Raw genomic sequence first — 27,169 nt, 5'->3', positions numbered from 1 at the left:
ATTCAAAAGGTGCCAGCTCCATGGACAACAGAATTATTGTTCCTAATGTGAATGAGGGTGAGGAAAAAGAATGAGTAAGCTTGTGATGGTAAAGCACAGAAATCCTTTCACATTGTGGCCTCCAACTAGAACAGGGCTTGGTTTCTCCTGAAGGGAAATCTCAGTCAATCCTGTAAAACTGATAATTGCATTCCTGTGTTCCACAGCACAGTTTTCTATGAGTGTCCCTGCACTGGATTTGTTACGAATCAGAGCCCATTGACAGAGTTCTGGCCACCCCACAGGGTGAGCCCTCCGAGGGAACCCCATTCCTCCCAACCTGAGCTGAGAACATACCCAGCAATTAGTTACATTGAGTATTTTGGCTACTTTGATCTTTAAATTTACAAAATAATTTTGATGACTAATGCCTTGATTAAACTTCAGAGGTGTTTCTGGCAAACAAAGATCCTGGCTGACTCTCAAGATACAACTTACAGGTGTTGGGGGTTAGGTGTCCTTTATTTTTTATTTAGTTCTGGCTTGCCTGTGGAATTTTTACTCATGACTGGCAGGGAAAACTTAACTGCGGGTACTTGGTGGGTGCTTGAGGAAAGACAAAGAGTTTGGCTGGGCCCAGGGGGGGAAGGGGGCAGGAAAAGGGGAGGGTGGGGACAGTTTGGTGGCTTCTTCAGCTTCGGAGAAGAACACTTTGGGTGCAGAGCTGTTGTGGTGGGGAGAAGGGAATTTCGCCATCACCCAGATGGAGCTGCTGCTTCTTTTCCTCCTTCCCTCTTCATTGGTGGCCTCGCACCCCCTGTCCTGCCGGGACGTGTGGCAGTGCCAGCCACCACCGTGGAGCTGCTGATCCACCTCAGCCACTGGCCCGGGCTCTCAGCTCATCCCTGCTGTTCCAGCTGAGTGTTCCTCAGAGCCCTGCAGGAGCACTGGCACTGACTGCCAACCCGAGGGGGTTTGTGAAACAAAGCCTCTCCTCCATCCTTTCCCGTCTCAGCCCAGAAAGCTGTCACGGGGTCCCTGGTTCTGTTTCCTTGCTAACGCTGTAGTTATTGTTGTTTGTTTGCCTGGTTATAAATATTAGTAAAGAACTGTTATTCCTAATCCCAAATCTCTGCCTGAGAGCCCCTTGATTTCAGGATTATCATAATTCAGAGGGAAGGGGTCTACATTTTTCATTCCAAGGGAGGCTCCTGCCCTCCCTGGCAGACACCTGTCTCTCAACACCGAGACATTTCCATGAGTAAATTTGACAAAGTTTTCAATAAAATTCTTACTGATAAATTTGGCTCCATTTCATTTCTAACAAGCTGTTCCTAAAGATCCCATCAGGCTGTCTTAGACACTTTGGGCAAGGGATTCCTTCCAAGCTGGGCCACATGGGGGGGGATGGGGGCGGCCCCAGGGCGGAGGGCAGTGTGTGCAAGGGCCCTTTGTGACACGCTGCAGCACGGTCACCGTGGGATGGTGGCAACGGGAGCAGATGTCAAAGGGCCCTTTGTGACACGTGCTGACATAGGAGCTGGCGGTGACAGGGCCACGCCACAGTGCTCGGTGCACGCGACGGGACAGGACGCGCCAGAGCGGTGCTGTGAGGAGCCCCCGCACAGCGCACTCCTTTGTGTCTGACCCGGAGCCTTTCTGAGCGCTTATTCCTGCAGCTGACCTCAGGACCACACCGCAGCACTTGGGGACTTGGAGCTTGTCCCAGGCATCTCCAATCCCTGCACTCACTGCCCCTGAGGCCAGACCACGATCAGGAGACTCCTGTCTTTGTGGTAGGAGCCCTCAAGAGCCGACTGCAGGACTTGCTGTCCTATAGCCTTGGCAGGACTTGAGTCTTGCAGGTGCCTTCCAGGCACGACTGCAGCTTCTCCCAGCTGGGAGCTTCTCCCAGGCATCTCTCCTGCAGGTAGCCAGAAATCCAGGCACTGCCATGGAGCGGCGACCCCCGAGAGTGCCCAAGTTGGCCTGGGTTGAAGAGGAGGAGGAGGAGGAAGAAATCCCTCAAACTGCCCCAGCCGTGGAGACTGAAGAGGTGCAGCCGTTCCAGCCACTGGAGGAGGGTGAGTGGCAGAGCTGGCCAACAGGGTTCTGAGTGTGGCTGGCTTGGCCCCATCCCATCCTGTCCCATCCCGTCCCCTGGAAAAGGCCACAGAAAGGATGGAAGAGAGGCCAGGGCTGCCTCTCCCCGCAGTGACCGTGCTGCATCCCCTGGGGCATCCCGGGACTGTCCCTGCCTGGGGAAAGCAGGGCTGGGCTGTGTTCTCCGGCCTCTCCCGCAGCCCCTCAGCTCTGGCTGCTCTTTGCCAGATGCAGCCATGGACGGGACACAAGAGCAGGACACCGCCCGTGGCCGCTTCCGCAGAGCAGCGCAGGTACCTGCAGCCATCCCCACCTGGGCTGGGCCTGCTGGCACTGCTCAGCCCAGCACCGCACTTGGAGCACTCCATGCAACTTCCCTGCCTTCCTGCCCTTCTCCTACAGCTTCTTTACCAATTTGTCACGAGAATTGGCAAGGAAGAGCCCAGACCCATGGACACTGAGGTCAAAGCATCCTCAGAGGTCTTGGAAGAACAGAGCAGCGCTGCCCAGCTGGATTCGCTTGTAGAGACGGCTCTTTCCAGTCCAGAGCAAGTAAGCAGCCTGTGGCCAGCCTTTGATCCTCCAGCAATTGCTTGGCTTTCCCAAGCCACGCCTGCTGCTCACTTGACAATTTTGAGGCCATGGCAGCGTGGTGGAAGAGAAGCACTTGTCTGGGGAAGAAGCTGGGCACATTGCTGACTCCCTCTGCTAGCATTCCAAGGCTCCCTGTGCCTTCTCCAGGTGCCCGCCGTGGTGAGGTACATCCACCAGTGGCTCATGGCCAATGAGTCTGCTGAGCACAGGATGGACTGGGCCCTGATGCAAGTGGCCGAGGCAGAGCCCGATGATGTGGCCATCACTCTCCTGCGGGTGGCCCCAACGTGTGACAGGTATGGGGCCCACCTGCCCCGAGGCCTCAGGGCTCCCCAGCCCATCACCCTGGACAGCCCGGCCCAGGGCAGTGAGCAACACAGAGTTCCAGGGCCCTCTGGCTGCTCCCTTTGCCAGCCCTGCTACAAAGTCGGCCCCCGAGCCTGCTGCCGTGCTGCCAGCCTGCCCCTCAGGGGCCTGTCCCCACAGGGCTGGGCTGCCTGGCTGCTGCTGCCGCTGAGGGGCAGTGGGCACAGGCAGAGCTGGCGGCCAGCTCAGCTCCCCGCTGCTGCCCAGCCCACGGTGCTGTGTCTGACCCCGCAGAGCTGCTATGGCCATGTGGACGACCATCTTGCTCTCGCCCTGGATTTCTGAGGAAGTGACACCGCTCCTCATCAATGTGGTGGGGAGCTGGCCGCAGAAAAACCTGGGCACCTCTGATGGGGACAAGACGGCTGTCTTTTCCCTGGCTGTGAGTTTCTGCAGCTGGCCTTTGCTCACCGCAAGGCCGGCCGCCTCTCCAGCAGCTCTCTTGCCTCCTTCCCCCACTGCATCTCCCTGCTTCAGGCACTGGGCACAAACCTGGCCTAGGGGCAGCTTCAGGGCCACCAGGCCCGCTGCTCCCCCTGCGTCCCCCCCGGCCTCTCCCTGCCACGCTCAGGCCCTGCCACACGGACGCCCCGGCACTGAGCGCTGTCTCGGGCTGCTTTGTCCTCTGCAGGCAACTCTGGTGATGTGGAAGATCCTCCAGGGGCCCTGTTGTCCACAGATCCTGACAGTCTATTTCCCCCGCCTCTTTGTGCATTTGCTCTTCCAAATGCACTTCAGTACTTTGTATATGACAGAGGACGTCCGTACCTTCTGGAAGGAATGCCAGGAGCAACACGGCCTCTCCACCAGCCCCAACAGGTGCTCCATGCCAGTCCTCCTGTCCCTGCCACTTCTCCAGCCTCGGAGCCAGTGCTCCCAGCGTCACCTGGGCTTTGCTGTGCACACAGGTTTGCAGTGCGGACCCTGAAGGCCCTGCTCTGCAGTCTCCACTTTGAGCATGTGGTGGTGGCAATGGAACGCAAGCGTGGCTGGGACACGCTGCTCTGTGCTGACACCCACCGCTATGCCGTGGGTCTGCTGGCCAGGTGAGCCCCCCTTCTCCCCACTGCCTCTGACATTTGTGCCCCCGGCCCGGGATGCCCCCCACAGTCCCCGTGGCCATGGGCCTGAGGGCCTCGTCACCGAGGGATGGGCAAGGAGACTGGAAAAGGCTGTGAGAGGAGGGTGTCCAAGAGCAGCCACATCTCAAGGGCCCACATCCCCTCACAGGGTGCTGGGGCAATATGACAACTGTGTCAGTCAGTCCTGGCAGAGGTTTTTCTCCCCCTTGCTGAGGCTCTTTGTGCCGTTTTCTGCCTTCCAGGGAAATGCGCCGTGCAGCTGTCCACTTGTGTAAAGGCATCTCAAGCTACCTGCTTGAGCTGCTCAGCAAACCGATGCCACACTGGGATGTCCCTGCCATGGCATTCCTTGTGGAGGTGAGCTTGATGGCCAGCACTACCTCGCTCAGCTCCCTGCCAGCCCTGTCCCCTTGCATAGCCACAGCTGCCTGGCACGGCACCCGCGCCCTGTGCTGCTGCCTGGGCCCAGCCCTGCGCACTTCCAGGCTCCTGCCGGCCGGCTCCCCTCTCACTGCCCTGTGCCTTTCAGCTCCTAGATTGCCTGGACTTGAGTGAATGCGGTGACAGCCTAATGGAGATCTTGTACAAGTACCTGTGGTTCAATAGCAGGAAGATGCATCACCAGGTTCTCAGGGCTCTCCTCCTGCTAAGGGACCATCCCTCCATGGTGAGAAGGGGGCAGCAGCTGAAGCCGTGTGGGCAGCATGAGGCTGGGCAATGCTGGCACTTGGCCTTGGCTGGCCTTTGCCTTGGGCGCTGAGGCAGCTCCTCCCAGCTCTCCTGCCTCCTGCTTCAGCTGCCCGAGTGCTTTGGGACAGGCCTTTGGCCTCTGGGCCCTGCCCCAGCTGCCCGGCCTTTCACACCCTTGTGTTCTGCACAGGCCGAAAGAATTCAGAGCCTGACAGGAAGACTAGTGCACCTCCTGTGGGACATTGATAATGACGTGGTCAGGATGAGCATTGTTCTCCTCGGCTACATTTTCTTGGATATAGACACCCCAATATCCTGGCGCAGGGCCCTGCAGCTGGCTGAGCCGCTCCTGAAACTCCTGGACAATGTAAGGCTCTGTGCCCCAGCCACGGCCACTGGCCACTGCCTGGACACTTTGTGCCCTCTGCATTTGAAGGGCTGTGCCAATGTGAGCCAGAAGAAGCCAATGATGAGGTCATTTTTCCTTCCTTTCTTTCATACAGCCTGATAGCCAGGTGCAGCTGCTCTCCATGTCTCTCCTTCAAAGAATAACGTCTTTGGCAGAAGAAGAAGGAAGAAAGCCCCTGAAGAAAAAAGTGTACCAGAGCCTGCTCCCACTCTTTTTCCACTGCCAAGATGAGAATCGGCATGTGGCAGAGGTGAGGACTCCTGGGCTGCTGCTGCACCTTGGCAGGGGGCTCAGCTGCCTCCTGCCCTGACGCAGGCTTGCAGGCTGTAGCCTCCTCCAGGCCTTGGCACTGGGACACTCCTGTGCCCTGGCTTGTGGGGCCATTTGCGGCTCTCTGCTGCTCCCCAGGCCTCTCGGACAACGCTCCTTTGCGCGGCTGAATTCCTGAAGAGGCCAGACCTGGGAAAAGCTGTGAGGAAGGAGAAACTGTGGAAGTTTGCCAAGCTCCTGGTAAGGACGGCCTGGAAGTGCCAGCCTCAGGCTAGAGAAGCCCCCTGGCCCCGGTGCTCAGTGTGTGGGGCTGGCAGCTGTGCCCCTGCCCACTGCTGCACCCGGGGGCCGCACGGCTTCTTCTCCAGCCCCCTGTGGCCCCGAGCCGGGTGCCGATGGAGCCCCGACCCAGCGGGGCTGCGGGCCGGGCCGGCACCGCGGCTCCCCGGGCAGCAGCCGGCCCTCTGCCCCCTCCAGAGCCCGGCGCCCTGGAGCGGCTGCTGGCCGGGCCTCAGGGCTGGCCGGGCACGGGAGGCCGGGGCTGGCCGCGGGCAGCAGCGCCCGGCCGAGGGGCAGAGCCCGCGCCAACCCTTCCCTCCTGCCGCTCTCTCCAGCTGGCAGACAACAGGATCCCCTTGGCCGAGCACCTGCGCCGGGCCCTGCAGTACCTGCAGGACCCACAGGAGACCCTGCGAGCGGTGGCCATCAGGGTCATCGGTGAGTCACGAGCCCCGGCTCCCTCCCCGCCCCGCCGCAGCTCGGCCCCAGCCCCGGCTGCTGCCCCGGCAGCGGCACCCGGCCCCGGCGCCCTGGAGCCCCGGCTGCCCTCGGGGCTGCTGCTGCCGGCCTCTGGCAGCCGTGCCCTTGGGCTGAGTCAGGATGCGGCAAGGGCCTGGGCTGAGCCCTGCCGGGGCAGGAGGCCGTGTGGCCACAGGGCTGGCAGCGCCGCTGGCAGGGAGCTGTGCTGCTGGGACCCTGACAGGCTCTGTGTTCTCAGGGATGGCCGGGGAGCAGCTGAGGGGGCAGCAGGCAGAGCTCCAGGACTTGTGCAGAGGTGAGGCAGGGCAGCGGGCTGACAGCGGTGACTGTCGGGGGCAGCTGCAAGGCCTGGCCTGGCTTTGGAGGGCTCTGCTCCCTGTGCCCATGAGGGACGGCGTGGGCAGAGCACAGCGAGATTTGTGGGCCACGTGGGGCATTTGTGGCCAGCAGCTTCGGGCTGATCCCCTTTGTCCCTGCTCCCTCCTGGCCAAGGCAAGAGCCGGCTGGCATGGCCCTGGCAGGGGGCTCTCGCTGGGCCCCCACAGCTCTGGGGTCTGACCGTGGCTCTGTTCATCTCTCTTCCAGCCCTCGAACACCTGACGGAGGACAGAAGTAGTGCCGTGTCAGACCTGGCACTTGAAACGTTGTATGTCCTCCGGGCCATCCAGAGTGCCCGATATTCCATCCTGCAGAGGATGCAAGCTCAAATCCTCAGGGCATGGAGGACACGGCCTCGTCTCTCGGGCCTGGGCTGGCTGCACTGCTGGAGATGTGGTCAGAGCTGACCTGAGAGGCTCTGTCTACTGGGGCTACCTGGGCGACATGGGATTTTTATGTTATATAAGAATTGTTCTTTTCCTTTTTTCTCTTCTTTTTAGTCTGTAAATAATATAGGATATGTTGTAATACACAAGAATCCCAAGGCCTTTCTTTTGCTTCTCAGGGTGTGCAGGGCATAGGGGAAGAGAGAGAAAAGGGTGCTTGTGTTCAGCAACCTGCCGGGGCGTGCAGTGGTGCAGGTGAAATGGGCAGAAGCCCCTTGGCCTTTGGTGGCTGTGCTGAAGCCACAAGCCCTGTGCCAGGCAGGAAGCGCCATGTGTGTCCTGCTGCCCGTGTGTTGCTGCCGTGATGGCTGAGGAGCTGCTGGAGCTGCTGTGGGGCTGCGGCGCTGCTGCCGGGCCAGGCTGGGGGAGCCCCTGAGGGCACGGGGTGCTGGGAGGCCATGAAGGGATGAGGGGCTGCGGAGGCCCAGACGGGACAAGGCAGTGGGAAGGCACGAGGGGCATGTGTGAGGGAGTGGGTGGCAGGAGGTTCCAAGGGAGCAGAAGGCCCTGGAGGAGCCAGGCTGGTGGGAAGCCCTGAGGAATTGGGTGTCAGAGGCCATAAGCAGCCCTCGGGCAGCTGCCTGGTTCCTGACACCCGGCTGCTCCGGTGCTTCCCCAAAATGTCCCCCAGGCCTGCAGCAGAAGGCCTGGAGGCTGGACAGCACCCCAGTGGGAGGGTGGGGACAGCCCGAGGTGGCCAGGCTGGGCTGGCTGGGGACATGGAGGGCAGGGGGGTGCTGCCAGTCCACGGCCACTTGGTGCCTCCAGGAAGGGGCAGTGGGCAGAGGCAGGGCTGGCGGCCAGCCCGGGCCCTCACGGCTGCCCAGGCCACGCTGCTGTGACCGAGGCCCCCCTGACACAGAGCTCGGGGCCCACAGAGCTGCTGCCACCATGGGGAGGGTGGCGATGTCTCCTCCAGCAGGGCTGCCCAGTCGCTGCTGCCCAAGCGGCTCTGGAGCCCACAGAAACAGCAGCAGAGTGTGCACGGGAACAGCAGCAGCCCCAACGTCGGCACCTGCGCACTGAGGCGTCCGCAGCAGCCGGGTGCCAAACAGGGGGAGGCTGTGGGCACAATTGCCTTTGCTTTGGCAAAAGGCTTCAGCAGAGTTGGCCACAATGGCTTTCTCTTCACTTGCAGCCTCACAGCAACGCTTGCCAGCTTCAGCTGCTGCATATGCCCGTGACTGACTTGGATGGCCGTGCTTGAGGGCGAGCTCGCCTTCCACACTCAGGGGTCCCAAGGCAGTGGCATTGGTACCATTGTGAGAAAGAGAGAGAGAGAGAGAGAGAGAATCTTATGGAGCACGAGCCCTGTTCTGCAGCTGCCCTCCCTCTCTTCTTTCCAGGCACCTTAAAGACACATGAAACAAAATCCTGGACTTGCTTGGAACAAAGGAAGAAGCAGCATGCGCTGAAAAAAAGCAGGGACTTACATGGATCAGTTTTGCTCTTCACTTGGGCAATCCCAGAATCCCTGAGCACTTGGTGTTGCAAAGTATCATCAACATCATCCAGTCTCCAACCACCCTGCCATGGGCACAGGTGGTGTGCAGGCACAGCCGTCACTAGAATTGGAAGAACACTTTTCCATGTTGACCTTTTCCTCTCCTGGATTTCAAGCAAAGATGAAAAAATCATCTGGTGAATCAAAGGTGAATAGTGTAGCTCCCAGAACTAGGAGTAGGAGTCTCCAGTGGCCCATGGTGTGTCCATTCAACCATTGTTAGATGGTCCAGTTGGAGCTCAGCCCGGTGCAGCCCGGGCACAGGCACCAGGCTGGTCCATTTCAGCATCCCAAAGTCTTTGTGGCTCCCTGTGCACCCATTGTCTCCTGAATCCATTCTTGAATTCCCAGTTACTGCTGTGCAGGACATGAGAACACAGGAACAGCTTGTTTGGCTCATTCTTGCCTTTGCTGCTCCTGCCTAAAGGAATCATCAGGACTATATGCTGATGGAATGGTATCGTCAAACAGCAGGGACTTTGTCTGTAGTGTCTAAAACTAAAACCATGACTGACTGTTCAGACACTCTAAAATCCAGGGTGAGAATGACAGCTTTGGTATGGAAGAATCCTGGAAATCTTGACTTGTGATTTTTCTAGTCAAGGATTTTTATGCCAATGTGGAAACTACAAAAATATTCAAACTTGTTTTCATTGGCAACCCCTTTGAAATGGCATCAGCAGACCTCCAGGGGACAGGGTATGACAGTGGGGACAGTATTTGGCAGCTCATGGCTTCAGATGTGGGAGGTAAATATTTTGCCTGGGTACAGCCCGAAGTTCAAGTTTTCCCAGGGTTTGGATTGACTGGTCATTGCAGGTAACTTTAATCAATGCAAAATGATGTAAAAGCACCGTTTCTGGACAATGTGCACTAGGGAGAAAATAGGGAGAAAACCTTGAACACAGCCAGCAGTCTCTGGAAAAATTTAAAATAAGTTAAAATTAAAAATAGATGTAGCTCTGTGACTGTTCAGGCAGGACTCTTTTATCTGGAGGTGATCGTAAAACGTTTTTAAATCTTAGGAAATTCAGGAACTCGGAAAGAATTTCGGCTTGGCAAGCTCGGGAAGAGTAGGCCGTGGGAAATGTTAGGCCTTGAGCTTGCTAAAGATCAGGTCAAACTTCACCTGTGTAATCAATGTATGATAAATGATAGAATTGTTAGATGTGATTAGATATAATTATTGTTTAAAGAACATGAGCAACAATGTTACGGTGTTTGAGGGGGGAACACAAGAAATTCATGCTTGGGTAAAAACAATGCATACAATAGAACAACGTAAGCTTAATAATTAATATGTAAGTTGTATAATGATAGAGTATAAAACATGTTCAGCTCAAACCCAAGATGGGTCAGATTTGGGTCTGTGTACCCCTGACACCCAGAGCTCTTCCATAAAGCACCTTCATATAATCATTCTGTGATGATGTGTGTTCCTGAACTCTAACATTTTGGTGACCCAGATGGGACCTTGTGAGTGCTGCTGAGCGAGCTCGCGACCCGATCCTGCTCCAGCCGGCACCGAGGGATTCTCGGGGAGCCCATCGGCCGCGACCGTCTGCGCTGCTCACAGTGTCCCCAGGAGAAGAGGTAAGGTGCTTTTACTTTGGTTTGGGTGCCTGCCAATAAGAGGCAGCAAAAGCTGCGCTTGGTTGGGCTAAAGGAATTCCTGTTGGTATTGCCTAGGCGCCGTCCGTCAGACGACTGCGAAAGCGCTGCAGGTTCGGCATTTGTGGTGTATTGTAGTTGTGACATGGAGAAGCTTAAAGGGGTTTTGGGCAGCAATGCTCTCATAGCATCTCTGGGGTGCTTATTAGCACAGTAGAAACAAGGTAACTTTGGGGAAGAATTACATAAGGCTAAATTAATTTTGGCGAGATCTCCCCATGGAAAAAGACCCCAGCGACCCCATCTCGTCTGTTGGTTGCTATAACCTAAACTTCTCTCTTTCTTTATTTTGTTTTCTTTATCTCTCTCTCTCTCTCTCTCTCTCTTCCTCTCCTCCATCATATAACCCTTGTTATCGCTAAAACAAAGGTACATTATTGTTGTTGTGATTTAAACTGAAATCCCTTGTGTCCTTTTTGCACTCTGAGATCAAACAAACTTCTCGTGATTCCCACTCATGTTAGCGAAATGTGCCATTTAAACTGGAGTCACGGACAGGATTTCTGACAGACAGAAGGGGCTGCAGGTTTGTTGTGCAGTCTGTATTAGGGGAAAGACGTTTTGCTCCAGCCGCACCCAGCCCAACACTCCCAAAAGAGTGAGCGGTGTCTAGAAAGCAAGGGGGGCAACTCGAATTTCCCACAAACTGCACACACCGAGGTGAAAAGCACCCCACACTCACTTGAGAGCTCTGTCTGCAGAATTTCACAAAAGATCTCTTAGTGCAAAAGGGTGGGAATGTTTTTGTTGTTGTTGCGGGTATGAATTTTGACTGCTTGGTGTAGCAAAGAGACAATCAGAATTTTAAACTGAAAGAGTGCCTCCCAAGCAGATTTGGTCTTTTTACCCATACAGGGAAGCAAACAGCAGTGTGTGTGTGTGTGTGTGTGTGTGTATAATTGAAGTTTATACCTCCCTGTAGTGTTTTTCCCTTTGTAAAAATGACTGAAAAGGGCAGTGCAAAAGTTAAAGCTGCATTTTATGCTCTGTTAGCAAAACACAATGTCAGACCTTCTCCAAGAGGGGAAGAGCGGGCCCTTAGTTACTGGGTTAATTTGGAAAATGTTATTGATAGAGTATGTCCTTTACAAGATGAAACAAAATTTAAACTGGGCAAAAATAAAACTATAGCCTGCTCGGTTTTGGGAGCTTGTTTTACAGCAGCTCTAGAAACTGGCTTTAAGCCAAGAAGTGAGGAAAGAACTAGAATAGACTCCCTCCAAAAACTAGCTGAAATTTTGCAAAAACAATTCAATGAAGAAAAGAGTAAGATCAATCTGTTGCAAGCAGCCCTCCATGATGAAAAGTCAAAAATGCTGAATTGTTGAAAGAAACAGAAGAGGGGGAAACCCCTCTCATGAATGAAATTTACCCTCCAAAACAGCTAATTCATTCCAGTAGAAATGATGGACTTGTAAAAATCACAGCAGAAAAATCAGAGAAAGCCAAGGTGTTAGATCCATTGGTTCTCTTAAGGAAAACCCAGACGAGAGAAAAGAAATCTCTCACTGCCAGTATTGGTGGTCACTAGAGATAAAGAAGGGGGTCCCCAGAAAGGTCCTAGATGGCTTCTCACTTCAAAGTTGAGTAAAGTTGTTTCTAATTGGCACTGTCCCAAGTTCATTGTATGGAATGCCCCATTGGATAACCCAGCACAGCTCCACAGGCTCTGGGCTGTGAGCCAAAGCCGTCTCCTTCTCAGCTTCTGGGAGTGGAGCCCAAAGAGCCTCAGAATCAGGGAAACTGGGAACTCTGCCTCTTATGGGTGAGCAGAGAGGCAGAGGTTGCTTTTATTTCAAATGCTCACTAGAAAGAACAAAACTGGAGACATACTGATTACAGCAATAGTGTGTAGAGAATATTTGAACAGAAGGTGGGCATGATAGTTTAGTAAAGGCCTGTCTGCACAAACCTGCCTTTGGTATAAGTCGTGATATTAAAGGCTCATGTCCTTGAAACTTTCCTGAAGCAGAGAGAATGAAGCCAAACAATATCCTTGTGTATAAGAGAAAAAATGTAAATCTGTGTGGATTAACCAAGAGTAACTTGCTTAGCCCGGGGAACCTGTAAAACCCTATAAAAGTGTGCGAAAGATAGAAATAAATGACGTTCTCCATACTTCTGTGAAGATTAGGCTGAATAGTCTGAGTGGTTTCTCAATAATAGTGGGTCCTATACATCCACTTTTTACTTTTGTAGTTAACACTGGAGCCCAAATTTCTGTGTTGACCAATAAAGACTAGTGCAGGATTTGAGAGTAATAAATGGAATAACTGAAGATATTTACCCAGTGGTAGCTAATCCTTGCACATTGTTAGCATCTAGAAAAGAGAAATACAAATGGTTTATTATACTTGATTTAAAAGTTGCCTTTTTCTGCATACCCTTGCCAAAGAAAGTAGGAAACTGTTTGCCTTCGAGTGGGAAAATCCAGAAAATGGAAGGAAAACTCAGCTCACCTGAACATGACTCCCACAAGGATACAAGAACAGTCCAACCCTATTTGGAAGCCAGCTGGGGAAGGAGCTGGAGATTTGGACCAAGAATGGGAAAGTACTGAGAAAACAATACCTGTTGTTACAGTATGTTGATGATATACTGATAGCTACAGAAGAGAAAACAACCTGCATAAAGGTAACAATTGAAATTTTAAATCAGCTGGGAATGGGAGGATATGAGGAGTCTAAAGAAAAGGCACAAATTGCCTGGCAGACTGTGATTTGCCTGGGATGTGAAATCTCACAAGGGCAATGTAAGCTGGGTACTAATTGTATTCAAGCTCTTTGTGCTATTGCAGAACCCCAGAACCTGCATGAGCTGCGAGTCTTCCTTGGGATGACAGGGTGGTGCTGCCTGTGGATCATGGACTATGGACTAATTGCAAAAGCCCTGGATGAGGCCCAGAAGACGCAGCCGTTTACCTGGGGCAGAGCACAGAAGGAGGCCTTCCTCAAACTGAAGGAGGCATTGACAACTGCTCCGGCGTTAGGATTGCCAGATTTGTCCAAAGATTTCCAGCTGTTTGTGCATGAAAGACTCCACCTAGCACTGGGAGTAGCACTCCCAAGGTTTGGGAAGCTGGGAAAGGCCGGTAGGCTGCTTTTCCAAACAGCTTGACAAGGTGAGTGCTGGATGGCCTTCATGCCTGCGGGCAGTTGCAGCCAGCGTGATGCTGACACAAGAAGCCAGGAAACTCACGATGGGGAGACACATAGATGTCTATGTGCCACACATGGTGAGCACTGTTTTAGAACAAAAGAGGGGCCATTGGCTATCTCCAAGCAGGATGATGAAATTCCAGGTAATCCTGACTGGGCAGGATGATGTCACACTAGAGACAACTGACCTCTTGAATCCAGCTTTGTTCCTAGATACCACAACTGAAGAAGGTCCATTAGAGCATGACTGTGTAGAAGGAATAGAGGACACCTATTTGGCAAGAGAAGACCTGAAAGACATCCCACTGGAGCAAGCAGAGTGAGAGCTATTGACAGATGGAAGCAGCTTGGTGGAGAACAGGACCAGATACGCTGGATATGCGGTAACAACAGTCAGTACAATGGTGGAGGCAAAAGCATTATCAGCAAATCCATCTGGCCAGAGGCCAGAACTGGTTGCCTTAAGCAGAGCACTAGAATTGAGTAAAGGGAAAAGGGTAAACATCTGGACTGGCTCAAAGTGTGCTTTGGAGTAGTGCATGTCCACAGAGTACTGTGGAAAGAAAGAAGACTGCTGTCTTCTCAAGGTACACACATTAAACATCAAGATGCAGTCCTGCAATTGAGAAAAGTAATACAAAAACCTGAACAAGTAGCAATTATGCACTGCAAAGGACACCAATCAGGAAACTCCAAAATTTGTGAAGAAAATCGGAAAGCAGACTGGACAGCTCAACAGATTGCTCGAAAAGTGCAAAGAACAATGGCATTGATATCTCTAAAAGTTAATGTATCTCAATTTAATTTGCCTCCAAAACCAAAATATTCCATAGAAGATGAGAAATTGGGACATTTGCTAAATGCACAAAAGAATTCAGAAGAGTGGTATGTAACTGCACAAAGACAAATAGTGTTAAACCCCTTGATAATGAGAGAAATTCTATAAATTAAACATAGCAAATGTCACTGGGGTGCAGAGGCATTGGTAAAATGGAGGAAACAAAAATTAATCTGGGTACGGATGCTAACAATGGCAAAATCAGTAATGTCAAAATGTGAAATCTGCTTAAAATCAACTCAGTGGCAAGACAGAGGCATAGCTAGGGAAGATTAGGATAGGAACAGAATCAGGATGACACTTGGAAAGAACCCTCCAGTAGAGTGAAATTTGGGTGGGCCCTGGAGTCTTTCCTCGGACCTATAGTAAACTATCAGAATAAAGAAATGTTGTACAAACCTACAGGTCAGGCAGATAAATTAGCAAGAGTGACCTGGGAAAGATTTAAAGAACTAAACATACAATTACAATTTACTACTCCTGAAAGAGCATGGAGTGTGTGGGTTTTTAAAGGGATGGATTGATCATTGCTGTGTCCACATCCCAAATGTAACTGCAGATGTAGAATATGACATCAATCAGTTGCAACAAATAGAGCACAAAGCACAGGAAGAGAAAAAGGATTTGACTACAAGTTGGTTAGGCAAAATCTTCAAAGGGTTAGGGTGGAATGTGAGTTCATGGATTAAATCTATCATTGAGAGTGTGGTAATCTTACTGATTATATTCTTAGCAATTTGGTTAGTTTACAGCATCTTCAAGGGAGAAATACAGAAGAAAACGTCCTGGAACCAGAAAATAATAAAGGCACTGAGACGAGATCCACCCCCACCATCTTCTGGTTCTCCAGTTCCTGACAGCATCCAGGACAGCGTTTACATCAATCAAGGATTCGAAGAACATCGAGTGTAAACTCAGAAACAAAGGACTGTATCAAGTGAAAACATTTGCACTTATAGTGAAGTGAAAATGCTTTCAAAAGGGGGAATGATAGTAAAAGGTTTTAAAATCTTAGGAAATTCAGGAACTCGGAAAGAATTTCGGCTTGGCAAGCTCGGGAAGAGTAGGCCGTGGGAAATGTTAGGCCTTGAGCTTGCTAAAGATCAGGTAAAACTTCACCTGTGTAATCAATGTATGATAAATGATAGAATTGTTAGATGTGATTAGATATAATTATTGTTTAAAGAACATGAGCAACAATGTTACGGTGTTTGAGGGGGGAACAGGAGAAATTCATGTTTGGGTAAAAACAATGCATACAATAGAACAACGTAAGCTTAATAATTAATATGTAAGTTGTATAATGATAGAGTATAAAACATGTTCAGCTCAAACCCAAGATGGGTCAGATTTGGGTCTGTGTACCCCTGACCCCCAGAGCTCTTCAATAAAGCACCTTCATATAATCATTCTGTGATGATGTGTGTTCCTGAACGCAAACAATTTCATCAGATTTTACTGGAATTTTGTGGAATTTTTGTGAAATTTTGTGGACATTGGTGGACACTTTGTGGATGTTGCTGGAATTTGGTAGAGTTTTGAGAAAATTTAGGGAATTTTGTGGGATTTTTCTGGAATTTTGTTGGGCTTCTCTAAAATTTTGTGTGATATTGAGGAGATTTTGATGGATTTTTCTTTTATTTTGTGGGATTTTTGTGGGATTTTGTGGGATTCGGAGGAGACTTGAAGAGTTTTGAGGAATTATTCTTAGATTTTGTGGGAAATGTTGGAGATTTTGTGAGATGTTGCAGGAATTTAGTTGGGTTTTGAGAAGATCTAGGGAAATTTGTGGGATTTTTCTGGAATTTTGTGGTGATATTCGAGAATTTTGTGGGATTTGGAAAAGACTTGAAGAATTTTGAGGGATTTTTCTTGGTTTTTGTGGAAATTGGTAATCATTTTGTGAGATGGTTCTTGTATTTTCTGGGATATTGAGGAGATTTAGGGAATTTTGTGGGATTTTTCTTTAATTTTGTGGACATTTGTGGATATTTTTGTGGGATCTGGGATGTCAGCAAAGGAAGGGCCCAGCGAGGTGGAGCAGGCAGGGGATGACAACAGCCTGCAGGGACAGAGGCACAGGGCATGGACACCGTAGGACAGCCTGGGCTGGAGAGGGCACAGGGATGGGCAGCAGCTGAAAGGCCCTGCCAGAGGCAACTTGTGCAGCCCTTTGGCCATGGCTGCTGGCCCTGGGCCTGAGGCCAGCAGGGGACAAGTGACCCTGGCAGCCCTGGGGCCTCATTGCCTCCTTGTCCCTGCTCAGCAGCCTGGCAGGGGCCGCCCCATGGTGCTGCCCTTGGCATTGCACATCCCCACATGCCAGTGGCCCGGGAAGAGCCCTGAGCAATGAGGGAGGGACAGCATCTGCCTTGCCAGGGGCTGGGGCTCAGCCCTTGGCCCTTGGCATTCCTGAAACACATCCAGCTTTGTTCAGCACCACAGACACCTTTCCCTTGCTTGTCCCCAGCTGCCATCAGGGCCTCCAGTGTTCTGCTCTGCCTGGAACCTGGGGACGCTTTCTCACTCGTGTCTCTCATTTCAACTACAAGAAACTTCAGTGTTTCCATCTGACTTGGAGCTCTTGAGAAGTTTCTGGAGCACACTCTGAGGGACTGAGTGTGATGCAAAGAGCCCCAAAGGCCCGAGAGGGTGATGAAAGTGCTGGTGCTGTGTCTGTGCTGCTGAGCTGGGCTGGGCTCCTGGCCCAGAGGCAGCTCCTGGCAAGGGCAGCGCTGCAGAGAGACAGCTCTGGCCAGGAGCAGCTCCTGAGCACAGCCCAGCAGGGCTGGGGCCCTGCCAGGGCAGCTCAGGGACACGAGCAGGCCCAGACAGAGCTCCCAGGGGCTCAGCACTGGCAGGGGCTGTGCGATGTCCCAGAGGGGGCTGTGTCACAGTGGCACCTCTGGGGCTGTGTCCTGGAGCCCCAGAGCAGCTGGGATGTCAGAAAGGGGCTGTGTGACAGCTCAGAGTGGGTTGTGTGAGGTCACAGATGGGGCTGGGACATCCCAGAGTTTGTTGTGTGAGGTCACTGAGCAGCTACAGCATCATAGAGGGGATTCTGTGACATCACAGAGCAGGCTGGGACATCACAGAGAGGACTGTGACATTAGACATTAGATATATGACATCACAGAGCAGGCTGTGACATCGTGGCATGGCTGTATGACATCACAGACCTGGCTGTGAGATCAAAGTGTGTTCTCTGACATCACAAAGAGGGCTGAGTGACATCACTGATGGGGTTGTGACATCACAGAGCTGGCTGTGACATCACAGAGGAGGGTGTGAGACCATAGAGCACACTCTGCCATCATAGAGGGTGGCTCTGTGACATCAGAGAGTGGTTTGTGACATCAGAGTGTCACTGTGTAACATCATAGAGCAGGTTGTGACATCACAGTAGACTGTGACAATATCTGGTGTCTTTGTGACATCACAGTCTTCTGTGACATCACAGCACAGCTGTATGACATCACAGGATGACATACCAGAGTTGGCTCTGTGACATCACAAGGGCTGCCCAGGGTGGGCTGTGACATCACAGGGGGCTCTGTGACATCCCTGGTGTCTGTGTGACATCACAGGAGGCTCTGTGACATCACAGGTGTCTGTGTGACTGTCGTGAGGTGACATTACCTTTAAGGTAGTTGTGAGAGCTAAGGAAGTTAAAGTTGCTGGGGACTGAAAGGAGTCTCTTCTCCTGACCAATTATTGGTCATTACTGGGAATTGACAGCAATTGTAACCATTGAAAAGGGAGATCAACTCATGTACCCTACCTTAAGATGTAAGGACAGGGGACTTGGGTTCTCTTTGTTTCCTGGCTGTGAAGGGTGGCGGAGCTCCAGGCCTCCCGTTCCCTGCCCAGGCCATGCGGCCGGGCAGGGGCTGGGCTGGGCCCAGCGGCTCCCGGCCGGGAGATGGGGCCTGCGGAAAGTTTTCCCCAGGCTCTGGCCGGGCCAGGCCGGGCCGAGCTCTGGCTCGGCTGCAGGTTTTGCTGTAACTAAATTTACTAGAGACTGCCGAGTGAAGAAGGAGAGAGGCTCTGGACCTGCAGTGGGCTGGGGCGGCGACTACACTCTCCAGAGCAGCCATGAGGAATTTTCTATCGCAGACGGCTCCAGCTCCTGCACCAGCAGAGGTCACAGAACCATCTACAAAGCCTGGGCAAGATTTTAAACTTTTCATTACCCAGATGAGACTTGCAGATTAATTTTTTTTTTATCCAGAAAAGGAAAAAGAGAGTGATCAACATGAAAAGAGACTTTATAAACTACCACTTGACAAGAAAGAAAAGAAGCTTCAGGAAAGGTAGAGAATTAAGAAGATGCTTTAATTAAGCTGAAATATTTTTCTGTTAAAACTATGGAGATGGACAATAAAGTCTTGAAAGAACTCCTTTAATTCATGACCGTATATAGGGAGGAATAGAGTGTTCAAAGTGAAAATTTTGAGTAAAAAGTAGAGTGATTGTGATATAGTGAAGTGCTGGAAACAGTGAAGCAAAAATTTGAAGCCTTGGGGGGCAATGAGAAAAACTGTTTTCTGGTGAAGCTCACAGAAACAGATGAAGACGACTTTTGCTTTTGAATAACTCATCCTTAAAATGCCATCCCTAGATTCATGGCCCATAGCACACCTCAGAGTGATGTGGAATGGGAGGAGTGAACAGTTAACAGCAGTTCTGGGAAGCTAACATCAGAGCAATGGAAAACTATAACAAAAATAGTTTTCTTGTGAGAAACTCCATAAATTAACAGGAAGAAACTTCTGTTTCTCTACAGAGACTGGTGAAAAGACTGTAGCAGAAATTGGGACTGTTTTAACCACCAAAGTTCCAAAGTTTTTGTCTCTGTTGTCATGTGAACAAGAGAATAGTGGGTAGATAAGGGATAAAAAGGTTTTTCTGGAAGTTTATTCTGGTGTTCTTATTACTGTAGTTTGTCAATAAACTTTCTTTATTCCTTTTAAGTTTTATGCCTGTTTTGCTCTTGTTCTAATCCATATCTCACAGCAATAAATAAGTAATTTTTTTGTTAGTTACTGGTTTAAAACCACGACAGTGACATCACAGGGGACAATGTGAGGTCACTGGGGAGGTCACTCCACCCCAGCCCCCCTCACAGTTCCCCCCAGAGAAGTCCAACACTGCTCCTGCACAGCGGGGTCCCCTGTCCCCCCGCGTTCCCCCACCCCTGGTGCCGCAGCCTCCCCCAGAGGATGTTCCATCAGATCCACCCCAGAGCCTGACACAGGGACGGGGCTGGGGCCGTGGGGGTGGGACAGGGGGACAGGGACCCCCCGGCAGCATCCCTGTGTCCCCCAGGGCCAGAGCCTGGGCCAGGGCTCCTTCACCCTGTCACCAACGAGGGCTTGAGAGCGCTTGAAAAATCCCCAGCAAGGGAGCAGCAAAAACCAGATTTAATATTAAGTGACAGCAACACAAAGTTCCTTGGCAAGAGTCACTCTGGTCCTGACTGGACACTTCAGGCACAGCAAGGAAACAAAGCAACAACAAAACCAAACAAAATTCAGGCAATCCAACCAGAAATGAACCCAGAACTGTCCCTGTGTGTGTGTGTGTGTGTGTGTGTGTGTGTGTGTGTGTGTGTGTGTGTGTGTGACAAGAGGACAGTGAGGGCAAGGATGAAAGGAATACGGCCTAAAAGCTTAACAGAGCTCAAATTTAACAGGACTTAACCTATACCTTAACCTTAATTGATACCTTCAACTTCACAGTTTAACAAAAGATCAGCACTTTACAGTATTTATACTAACTTATAACCTATGACTTCATGATTTAGCAGTGGAAAAACACTTAACGTTATTAAACATAACTTATAACTTCTATTAAATGTGACAACATAACAAGAGAACCATTCTTAGCAGCATTTAACTTAGTTTATACCTGCTGACTTACCCTCACTCACAGGCCTGACTGACTCAGATCTCCAGGGCACTCCAGCCCCTCTGAGAGCACCATTTCTGCCACATTTGCCAGGGCACAGCGCTGGTGTGTGCACACAGACACAAAGAGGCAGTGCAAGGCAGCTGTGAGAAATTCCCCTGCAGGGCAGGGAAATGCTCCCTGTGGATGCTTTGGCATCTCCCCAGCGGGTGAGGGGCTGAGCCTGGAGGAGTGCGGGGATCGGCCCAGGCTCCGTCGTTGTTCAGGAATGCCCCGAGTGCAGCAAACGGGAGAGTTCCCGGCTCGCAGAGGCCCCGCTCAGAGGGAGGTGGCTGGGCCAGGAGAGCTGCAAGGGGCTCCTTTTGGAGCGCTGTTTGTAGGGCCCCAAGAGAGGGGCTTCAGGCACGGCAATGTTTCATCCTGGCCGCACTTGGCATCAACAGCTTTCTTTGCAAGGCTGAGAACAGGGATGTTGTGCCACAGAGGGAACAGAAACAGTTCCCAGGGCTGCTCCTGAAGCAAGCAGGAGCTGGTTGGCAGCAGCAGTGCCTGGGAGCAGACAGTGTTTCTGATGAGCTGCAGAGGAGCTGAGCCCAGGGGCTGTTGGCCAAGGCCCAGGCCCAAGGAGCATTTCTCAGCTGGCAGGGCGGCCTGAGAAGGGGAGGGGGGAATGCACCAGCACAGGGCCCCATGGAACCAAGGGACCATTGTGACACTGTGGGGCACCATGGAATCATGGAGACCACTGTGACATTGCTGGGACTCATGGAACCATGGAGAGACCATTAATTCACTTCACAGCCTCAAGGAACCAAGGCGCCATTGTGACACTGTGAGGCCACATGGAACCAGCGAGTCCTGCACGCTCACCCAGGCTGAGATGGACACTGCTGGCTTCTCTGGCAGGCTCTCTGAGCCCAGCCCAGCTCCCTCCCAGCTGTCCCAGCTGCCCTGAGCTCTCGGCAGCAGCCAGGGCCTCTCCCCAGCACAGCCCAGCCGGCTCTGGCCCCACAGCTCTGCTCAGGGCAGGCTGCTCTGGGCACTGCCCCACGGCCTCAGCCCCTCTGCAGGGCACAGCAGCAGCTGCAGCTCAGAGAGGCCTCAGCCCCAGCCATGGGGGAAGGTGCTTGGCCAAGGGAAAAGGAGGCTCCCTGGGTGCCCTGCTCTCCTCTCCCTGACGTGCTGAGAGCTCTGCAGCCCCTCTTGCCATCCCATCTGCCCAGGCCAGCACCACAGCCCCGGCCTTGGGGCCCTCAAGAGCTGCTCCTGCTCCAAGCCCAGGGCCCATCCCAAAGCTGGGACAGCCAGAAATCTGTGCCCAATTCTGTTCATTCCTGTTGTGATGATGAGGGATCCTCAGCCACTTGGAGGTTGTTGATCAATTTTACTATTCCAGAGGCCACCTCTTTCTTGGGCTCATGGAATCAAGAGGCCCCTGTGACACTGCAGGGCCTTGTGGAACCATGCAGAGCATTGCAACAGAGCAGGACCTCGTGTCATGGTGGGGCCATTGGGACACTGCAGGGCTCCATGGAACCAAGGGGCCAGTGTTACACCTCAGGGACTCATGGAATGAAGGAAACATGTTTGACACCATGGTGCCCTTGGGACCAAGAGGCCCAGTGGTGACAGTGTGGAACCAAGGAGAGCATTGCTGCACTGTGAGACCTCATGGAACCAAGGATCCACTGTGACACTGCGGGGCCTTGGGGGACCAAGGCACCATTGTGACACTGTGGGGCCCAAGGATCCAAGGGATTTTGTGACACCAAGGGGTACCATGGAACCAAAGGGACATTGTGACTCTGGGAGGCCTCATGGAATCACTGAGACCATTGTGACACTCTAGGGCCCCATGGAACCGTGGTGACACCAAGTTGGCTGGGAGTGTTGATGTGCTGCAGGGTAGGAGAGCTCTGCACAGGGACCTGGACAGGCTGGATCCAGGGCCCAAACCAAACAAGGTGAGGTTTAACAAGTCCAAGTGCCAGGTCCTGCACTTTGGCCACAACAACCCCTGCAGTGCTCCAGGCTGGGGACAGAGTGGAGGGACAGCAGCCAGGCAGAAAGGGACCTGGGGCACTGACAGACAGCAGGCTGGACATGAGCCAGCAGTGTGCCCAGGTGGCCAAGGAGGTCAATGGCCCCTGGCCTGGATCAGGAATGGTGTGGCCAGCAGGAGCAGAGCTTCAGTGCCACCACTGACTTGCCCCAAGCTCTGCATACAGACATTGCTGCTGCAGCTCCAGAGAAGGGAACAAAAGGGAGATCTCTGGAGAAAACTTTGCTGGGAGACCCTTTAGTTCCTTTAAAGCCACCAAGAGCGCAGCCCCTCAATGACACAGTCTGTGGTCACAGGGAAGGTGGAGAGAAACAAAATGAGAAATGGCACAATGACATTTCTTTGTGGACAAGATTGAAAAGGGAAAAGAAAGAAAACCTCCAAAAGGAAACGAACAAGAAGTATCAAAGATTACTTTTATTACAAGTGATTTGCAGAAACTGGCCAGCAGTTTAATGTTTTTGAAGTTTTCCGGTCATCAGTGTCCACACTGCAGCCTTGAGCTCCTGGTTCCTCAGGCTGTAGATGAGGGGGTTCAGGGCTGGAGCCACCACTGAGTACAGAACTGACACTGCCAGATCCAGGGATGGGGAGGAGATGGAGGGGGGCTTCAGGTGTGCAAATGAGGCAGTGCTGAGGAAGAGGGAGACCACGGCCAGGTGAGGGAGGCAGGTGGAAAAGGCTTTGTGCCGTCCCTGCTCAGAGGGGATCCTCAGCACGGCCCTGAAGATCTGCACATAGGAGAAAACAATGAACACAAAACAGCCAAGTAGCAAACACGCACTAACAGCAATGAGCCCAAGTTCTCTAGTATAGGAATTTGAGCAGGAGAGCTTTAAGATCTGTGGAATTTCACAGAAGAACTGGTCTAGGGCATTGCCATGGCACAGGGGGAGGGAAATTGTATTGGCTGTGTGCATGAGAGCACTGAGAAAGGCACTGGCCCAGGCAGCTGCTGCCATGGGGGCACAAGCTCTGCTGCCCAGGAGGGTCTCGTAGTGCAGGGGTTTGCAGATGGACACGTAGCGATCATAGCACATGATGGTCAGGAGATAAAACTCTGCTGAGATAAAGAACAGAAAGATAAAGATCTGTGCAGCACATCCTGAATAGGAGATGTCTCTGGTGTCCCAGAGGGAATTGTGCATGGCTTTGGGCACAGTGGTGCAGATGGAGCCCAGGTCGCTGAGGGCCAGGTTGAGCAGGAAGAAGAACATGGGGCTGTGCAGGTGGTGGCTGCAGGCTATGGCACTGATGATGAGGATGTTGCCCAGGAGGGCAGCCAGGGAGATGCCCAGGAAGAGGCAGAAGTGCAGGAGCTGCAGCTGCCGCGTGTCTGCCAATGCCAGCAGCAGGAAGTGGCTGATGGAGCTGCTGTTGGACATTTGCTGTGGCTGCACATGGGGACCTGTTCATGAAGAAAAAGGACAGTGACAAGTCAGGAGAGGCTGGGACTCACCTTTGTTCCTGCTCTGGGGAAACCTTCACCCAGGTCCCTGCCTGAGCTCCAGCTGTGCTGGGTGTGCCAGGAGCAGCCAGGCCTGTGCCTGGGGGCTCTCCAGGAGCCATCCCTGCCCTGCTGCCCTGGGTTTGTGGCCATGTGGCAGAGGGACAAGGCTGGAAATTCAGGATATGTCAGGGGAATCACTCCTAATGCAGAAGGGCTTGGTAGCATCTGCACACACAATTCTAAAGTACTGCAGGAGATGGTTTTAGGAATTGTTTTCCTGCCCACACATCATTTCTGGTTCTCTGAGGTCAGAAATCCCCAGCATTTCTGCTGCACTCAGAGTTTACCACTGAGAGATGTGAGAGGCAAAGGATTCCCTGTGGCTTAGGGAAGGTGAGGGGCTGGATGGGCTTGTTCCCAACTGCTCTGGGTTTGCACCTTCGGCTGGAATCAGAGCACAATCACACTCCCGTGTCACCCTGGCATAAACCAGACCCTGCCCGGGGCAGAGGGATCCCTGAATGTCTCACCCTCTCTAAAGGTCTCTGGGCAAGGTCTCAGCACCCTCCTCTGCCAAGGACACTCACGGGTCCCTTGGCAAAGCCAACAGCATTTCCTCAGCTGTGACATCTCTGCCCTTCCCTGTGGGACATTCAGGGAACTCCAAGAGGCTCTGGCACAGATTTGCAGCCAGGAGGGCAGCTCAGAGCTTGGAAGGACACAGCAAGGAGATCCCCAGGTGTGCCCGTGATGGGATCTCAGGGAGGGGACTCAGCTCATTCCCCTTTCCCATGGACTGCATTGCCCACAGCCCCACAGGTCACAGGGAAGCTGGGACACCCCATTCCCATGGACACACCTGCCTGGCAGCAATCCCAAGGGCAGGGCCTGACTCAGCTGCTGCAGATGCCAGAGGCTCCCTGAGAGCCCCAGGTAACAATGACAATAGCAGAGCAGTGCATTCAGGCCATTTAGGAGGCTCCCAGCAGAGAGACTGAGCACCCAAAGTTACAATTCTGGCATCTCTGTAAATGTTCCAACATTACTTTGATAATCCTGGTGTGTCCCTTTCAACTCAGAATGTTCTGTGACTCTGGGATTACAATTCCTCTTCTGCTTCTCTCATCACCCTGTTGTCTATAATCAAAAGAGAAAAAAAACAAAAACAAAAACCTTTTGCAACAGTGTTAGAACAGTAGAGTAAAAACCAGTTTCATTGGAAGCTTCCAGGTGTCCCAGTGGGGATGTGGCACACCCGGGCCCTTATTTCAACAATTTATGAAGGTTGATTAATTAGGATATTTAACAGAAACATTCAATAGGAGATCCATTGCCCCAATTACACACCCCTCACTCAACCCACTGGAGTAGGTCCAAGGGTTTCTTTGCCCCACTTTTTGTTATGACCGCTCACATTCTGGTTAAAAACCAAAATGTTCTTCTAGTAGCTCCTCTTTCTGATGATAAGACTATATAGTATTTCAGAAATCTATTTAGAGGGTCAGTTTATTGTTCTAAAATCTAAGAGAAAGGTTAGGAAATGTACTAGAGCTAAATCAAGATAATAGTTATAGAAGTATATAATAGTAGTTTAATAGAGTTACTTAAGGATCATGGTTTTATAACTATATAATAATAGTTGACAGATCTAAAAATATATTAAAAATATATAAAAAGTAAAAATCCTTTTTTCATCATTACAACTTTCCCACCCTGCTTAAAGAAAGAAATTGAAAACAGTCTCAGGAAATCTCCTGATCTTTACAGCAATCCCAGTCTCACCTTCCTTTGGGAAGTGTCCTCCGGAGCTGTGTCCAGGCAGGTCTGGAGCTGGGAGCAGCCCTGCCCCACACAGCCCCTCTCAGCAGCAGCCCCTGCCCTGCTCAGGGTGGCTCCTTCCCCCCACAGCTTCTCCCCAGCGCTGGGAGCAGCTCCCCGGGCCGGCTGAGAGCTGTCCCTGGCAGGCAGCAGAGTCCCTGCCCCAGCACAGCGCCCTGGGCTGCAGGACCCTGCTCTGCAGGACAGCCCTGGGCACCCCTGGCTGCTCTACACAAGGGACAGGCAGAGAATGTACTCACAGAGTCTGGAGGCACTGGCATGTTCCAGCTTGAGGAGATGCCTGCAGGAGCTGCAGCTGCATTGTCCTGCAGCCAGAGGCTTCCTGTGTCAAGGGCTGGCAGTGATTCTGCCCCAGGCACTTCTCAGCACCTTCCCAGCCCTGACTGATTGAAGCTCTCTGTGCCTCTGGGCTGTGCCCGGGGTGGCTGCAGGCAGTGCCCCAGCCCTGCTGGGCTGGCAGAAGAGCTGCTCAGCAAGAGAAATGTGCTTTTGAAGCTCTTCTTGGTTTCCAGGATTGCCCTCTGTGCCAGGAGCCAGGCCCAGCTCAGCAGCACAGACACAGCAGCAGGACTTTAATGAGCCTCTTGGGGCTTTGTGCTGAGGCCCTGAACATCAGTCCCTGAGAGGGAGGGGAAGAAACTTCTCAAGAACTCCAAGTCAGAATGGAAATCCAAAGTTTCTTTTACTTTTAATGGGTCCCACTGAGGGACATGACTGAGAAAGTGTCCCCAGGCCCCAGGCAGAGCAGAGAACTGCAGGCACTGATGACAGGTGGGGACAAAGAGAAGCCAAGTCTTGGTGCCCTGGGCCACAGCAGCCTCTGTGCCACCAAGAGCTGTGAGGAGACACCTTGTCCTGAGGCCCTGGGGCCTCCTGGCACAGCCCCAGCAAGGCTGGCCACTGTCACCCCCTTGGCCTGCCCTCAGCATCCCCCCTAGCCCACATGCCAGTGGCCTCAGGGATCTGCTGGAAGGAGTCCCTGGGGAGCCTTGCTCAGGAATGGCCCTGGGGGGCTCCTTCATGCTCCCAGCAACTGCAGCTTTTTCAAAGGACTTTGGCTTTTGTCTTGGAGTCTTTGAGAGTTTGTGCAATCCTGGCCTCCAATGATCTGCTGTAATTAGTCCCTTGAGAGGCTTTGTCAGTAACAACACTCAGTGGGGCTCATTAATGCTTCAAGGTACTTCAGGTTCTTAAGGTACTTTCCTTTTTCCTTCCCACACTGAGTCTCTGAGAAGTTTGTGCCATCATGGCCCCAATTATCTGCTTTAATGAGTCCCTGGGGAGCTTTGCATTGACACTCAGTGGGGCTCATCAATACTTTGAGATACTCAGGGCTTTTTCAGCTACTTTGGATTTTCCTTTCCACACTGAGTCTCTGAGAGGTTTCTGTGCAATCCTGGCCTCCAGTTCTCTCCTTCAAGGAGTTCATGAGGAGCCTGAATTGGGGATGGACCTCAGTGGTACCCATTAATGCTTGGAGAAACTTTGGGTGTTTCCTCTGACTTTGGCTCCTGGAAAGGTTTGTGCAATAATCTCCTCTCAGGCCCTGAGGTTCCAGAGCTCATCTCCAAATGCACCACGGGGCTCATTAGGATCAGGCAAGTCCTAAAAAACCATGGCTGTGCCTTGATTTCCCTCTGGTCTGGTGCACTTCTTAGGAA

General features: G+C 52.2%; 1 protein-coding gene across 1 annotated transcript; it reads right to left on the bottom strand.

Annotated features, from left to right (window-relative positions):
* Positions 1 to 21,826: 21,826 nt before the first annotated feature.
* On the bottom strand, positions 21,827 to 25,768 carry LOC131590680 (olfactory receptor 14A16-like). The gene is made up of 3 exons (XM_058860943.1): positions 25,748 to 25,768; positions 22,762 to 23,538; positions 21,827 to 21,862 (listed from the first exon to the last, which is right to left on the bottom strand). Exons 1-3 carry the CDS (start codon positions 25,766 to 25,768, stop codon positions 21,827 to 21,829), a joined length of 834 nt encoding a protein of 277 aa, XP_058716926.1.
* Positions 25,769 to 27,169: the final 1,401 nt, after the last annotated feature.

Source organism: Poecile atricapillus, chromosome 34, assembly GCF_030490865.1.
Source record: "Poecile atricapillus isolate bPoeAtr1 chromosome 34, bPoeAtr1.hap1, whole genome shotgun sequence".
Classification (NCBI taxonomy): Eukaryota; Metazoa; Chordata; class Aves; order Passeriformes; family Paridae; genus Poecile; species Poecile atricapillus.
The sequence above is the reverse complement of the archived record's forward strand: the minus strand, read 5'-3'. Positions and strand labels throughout refer to the sequence as shown.